The 4,592-nt window shown below is 40.5% G+C and overlaps 1 protein-coding gene across 1 annotated transcript in view; it reads right to left on the minus strand.

The window, feature by feature from the left end:
* The window catches only part of lrrc38b (leucine rich repeat containing 38b), a 25,207-nt gene continuing 20,615 nt past the window's right edge, over positions 1-4,592 (minus strand). Inside the window, exon 2 of the mRNA XM_024270839.2 lies at positions 1-4,475. Within this exon, the coding sequence (XP_024126607.1) occupies positions 4,228-4,475 (248 nt within the window). The 3' untranslated portion in view covers positions 1-4,227. The remainder of the gene's footprint in view (positions 4,476-4,592) is intronic.

Consider the following 4,592-nt stretch of genomic DNA (forward strand, 5'->3'; position numbering starts at 1 on the left):
AACAGAAAGATTTGATTTTATTATGATGGATTTTCTGTTCAAACATCAATATACAGCTACACATACAGTCTGTTTGACAGGTGGAAATGCATTCAGCCGCAGCAGCAGCGTCGTCACTCTCCCGTCCGTCACATGGCCTGAATCAGATGTGAGCCACTCTGACATTTGTCTGACAAAGCATAACACAGATTTGGTCGTTTAAACAAAATCCGGAGCGACCCGAGCGACAGCAGCCACCACTGTCTCCCCGTGTCTGCCATGCCAGAAAACTATAATACTGGAGGCTGAAAACAAACAAACGCTTTAATCTGAAAGGTTTGATAGAAAAATAGACACCACATCTGAAACAGAACTCAGCAGTGCATGCGCTAGAGTGCAGATCATTCAAAATAGTGAGAAAAAGAAACGTCATGCTATGGTTTTGAAGCTAACAGCTAAGCTAACATAATCATGTCTGAATGAATGTTAACTACATAGTAGTTGCAAATAATAGTGTGTATAAAAAAGTGTCCCTCTGATTCTTTGACGCAGATCTGTGCATTTGAATATTAAAAAAAGCCATTTGCCATCTGCTAAAGGGGACGAGCACTCCGCTGGATGAAATCCCTTTAGCTCCTCGGACTGAAATGAGGATTGTTTGGTTTCTAAAGACAGAAATGACAGAAACTTCTGGAACTTTACTGCTGACAATGAGCTCCTACACTTACTTTCAGTTACTGACTACATGTGTGTCTATTTCTACCAAACGGTCACAGGCAGAGAACGCTGATTTCAAAGACGAGTTTCAGTGAGAAAGTCTTTGTTTTCTGTCATTTTATAACTGTTATCATGGGAACTGGAGTGAGTGACATCATCCACTTCTGACTTCTGGCTCCTTTCTAATGAAATCAAATCATTCAACATTTTTTTCAGGGTACGGCTGCCGCCATGTTGGAGCCAGACATCGTTAGTAAGCAGCATCGTTACCCGATCTGTACCCGGTATGCACAAAATGTGTTTTATGGCACTTACCAGTCAGAGTTTTTTTCAGAGATAAATATTAATAGTTAACTCTTGAAATATTTTCAAAAATAATATATATATATTTTAAAATTGCAAAAAACAAAAAGAAGAAAGAAAAGTTCTGAATTAGGATTAGACGATCTTCACTGCACATGTGCAAAGTCAAACAGCACAGCTGGACCTACCCAGTCCGTACCACGCATGTCCAAATATTTTTTTTTCTTCTGTTTGATGTCAGTTTATTCCACTGCGTATGCAGATATCCCCACTTACCAAGACTTTATTAACAGACACTTTTTTAACCATAATTTGGCTGCAGAAGTTGCTCCAGTCACCCCTGGGGCATCTCCCCAGAGAAAACATGCCCTCAGCTCTCCTCTCTTCTTATTGCCAACATAAAATAAAATCAGTCAGAGAGAATGACTCGAAGCTGTGTGGTTACAAGTATAATGTGTGTAATATTTACGGTGGTGTAATTTAGTCAGGAGATGCTGATCGTTGTTGAGCAAATCTTGAATTTATGGGAGTTAGAAAGGCTCAGACAGTCGTAAAGGAGGTCAAACTGCTGGTAAAAACTACCAGGAGCTAATTTTATTTAAATTGTTTAACTGTCACTATGTGGGCGACCTGAGGAAGTGACATAAGATTCAAGCATGCGAGGTACCAATCGGGTTTCCAGTACAGGTTAAGTAGCACTAAGCAGTGATTGGTCCAACTTGTTCTGAATCATTGCTTCTATGAAAAACACTCTGGCCAATCAGGCGTGAGCTTGTTGGAAGTCCAAACCCCTACCACTGGAAACCGAGCCACACTAAATCTGTCAGTCAAATGTTATTTCTCTATTAAAGTCTGCAGGATTTTAGCTTTTTGGAACCAGCAGGTACTTCCTGTTTGAAACGCAAAGGGGGAGGGGTCACTAAGTCCAGTTCTCATATTCAGTCTGTGGTTATACCTTGACAAATCAAATATTTGAAATACATTTTATTTTTTACTGCAGAAGTTTCAGAATTCAAAAAAGTATTATTTTTAGCTAGACTTATTGGTTCTCAAATCTCAAACTTTTCATTCTCACCAGTAAACAAATCGATACCTATCTTGCAGTGCAGGCTGTCATGGAATCAACGCTAAACACATAATGATGGACATAAAAACATTTGATCACATTTGATTGATATTCACTTCCTGCATTAGATTGAGGCTCGGCTCTGATATCTATTTCAAGTTTGGCTGTCGGTACCGGAGAAACACGAGCAGGTCTGGGTTCCATGTTTACCCTGAAATCCTGAAGCAGTGACCAAGAAGATGCTCTAACTCTCACCAGCTTCAGTTCCAACCAAATAATGCTTAAATAGTTTGTTTGGGGCAGAAATACATCCGTATATGTTTCTAATGTTACACCATCTATACAGATGTGTCAGTTCAAACACAACATGTAACTTCACATGTAAATAAAAACATACTGTTGACAATACAACCTACATACATCATGATGCAACACATCCTTTACAAGAGAATACCAAGATTATATCAGTCTCTAGTGATTTTCATGTGCTTTAACTGATGCCAATACAAAAAAATATCACAGCAATGAGTAAGGCCACATTTATTATATGTCATTTCTGCAAAATGCCTCAGAATGTTACACATTTAAGGTTATAACGCTCTGAAAAAGGTCAGACAGCTGTTGTGTCCCGCTCTCTCCCCTCACATGACCCACGCAGAGACGGCGTCGCCATTTGCTCATGGCGCCGTTCATGTGTCCATGGCTTTTTTTTGCATTTAGAAACTTGACATTCTTTCTGCTACATGTCACTTTTTATTAAATTCATGCCTTACAAAAGAAAACGTGAGGCGAAACAATAAAGCAGAGTGGAGATGTGCATTCAGAATCCAAATGAAAAAAATCAGGGCTTTGCTTCGCTGAGCAAAATGACCAGAGGCTGCTGATGCTGCTATGAGGAAAAAAATGAGTTTTGTCATCAAATTATAAATGTTAGTAAGGTAAAACTGACATGGTAAAGACAATATACATGGATGATGCTCAGATGAAAATAAACCTCTCGTTTATTGTGCTGTACTGTGAGAGTTATTTTAGAGGTGGCCTCCCTGCTAGACTAGAGGCTAAACACTCCCAAGATACGAAGACTGCTGGTTAGGTCACAGACAGACAGGAAGAAATCTTTGGAGATCTATAACTGCTCGAGTACAATGTGTTTATGCAAAGTGCAATTTGTTCCATGTATTTTAGGTAGCACGTCATCCACTACACAGTCCATATATATGAATCTAGTCTTTGGCAGATGAAGACAATATCAGTCTATATGCTGCAACTGGGCCCTGCCAAAAAAAATCACAATTTAAAGTGCGTTATTCAACACAACGAGTCTAAATAGATTCTAATTCATATATTTTTCATCCTTTTTAGATTATACCATAAATATTTCTCTCTATACATTTCAACTCAATAAATACTCTTGATTCTATGACTAAACGGGACTATAATTTTGTGATTATACATCAAAAATACAGAAAGTGTGAAGAGACACACTGACATCCCTCCTCATTCTGCCTTCACTTTCATTTGCAAAAATAGTGTGGAAATGAACTTTCTTCTGAGCTCCACTTTAGGGAGGAGGCCAATTCATCAGAGGAGCTGGGAGGAGGAATATGTCTGCAAATTGCTTTACAGGTGGCTGAGTATTGAGGTCAGTGGTCGGCGTGGTTCGCTTTAAGCGCCAGATCATGAGTCAATCACCTTACCAAGATAAAGCCTCAGAAAAAAGCCTGCTGGATGTCAAACTTGAAAGAATTTGGTACCTCAGAGCTGAGTGTGCAGCATGAATACGAGCTGAGAAGTTATTGGTCTTCTAAGACGACGGTGACAGCACAGCAGCAACCTGTTCTTTCTGCAATTTATCCTGATCTTCTTCCCTCTTGTCACAAAGGTCATGGCCTCAGTAGATTAGTGTGTACTTTTTGACTTTGACACCCAGAGAATATAAATAACCAGGAGCTGTCTCTATAATCTCTAACAGCATTTTACTAGCAGAGCAGCTCATTACCTTCCCGGGTTCTCATTCCTCAGGAATGTCTGTTATTACAGTAATTCCAGCGTCTATGTGCAAACTGGAACTATGCCACTCCAAACGCCTTTTGTTCTGAATATTCATCAGGTAGGAAACTAAACTGGGCAAATACTGTTGAATTGCTTGAAGCAGATCGGCTTCATTCCTCGGTCTCTTCCTCGTCGCCCTTGGTGCCTTTACTCCAGCGCTGGAAGCAGTGGACAGTGGAAGCCAGGAAGAAGCTGGTCATGATGGCCACCACGGACACAGAGATGCCAGAGAAAATGATGATGAGCAGGTCTGTTAAAGTCAGGGTGGCCTGGCACTCACGAAAGCTGTCCTTTGAGAGCTGGGTCAGGGAAACCTGCCGGCCGTCCATGGGGAGGGAGCACTCGATGCCTTCCACCCCTGGATCCAAACGACAAACACAAGACGGTCAGGCAGACATCAAAACCAACGGGAACACTGTCACACCAAGTCTTTATGTTCTGGAATACTCAACGTTTATGCTTCTAGTTTTTTTTT

The sequence above is a fragment of the Oryzias melastigma genome, linkage group LG5 (assembly GCF_002922805.2).
Source record: "Oryzias melastigma strain HK-1 linkage group LG5, ASM292280v2, whole genome shotgun sequence".
In the NCBI taxonomy this organism is placed as follows: domain Eukaryota; kingdom Metazoa; phylum Chordata; class Actinopteri; order Beloniformes; family Adrianichthyidae; genus Oryzias; species Oryzias melastigma.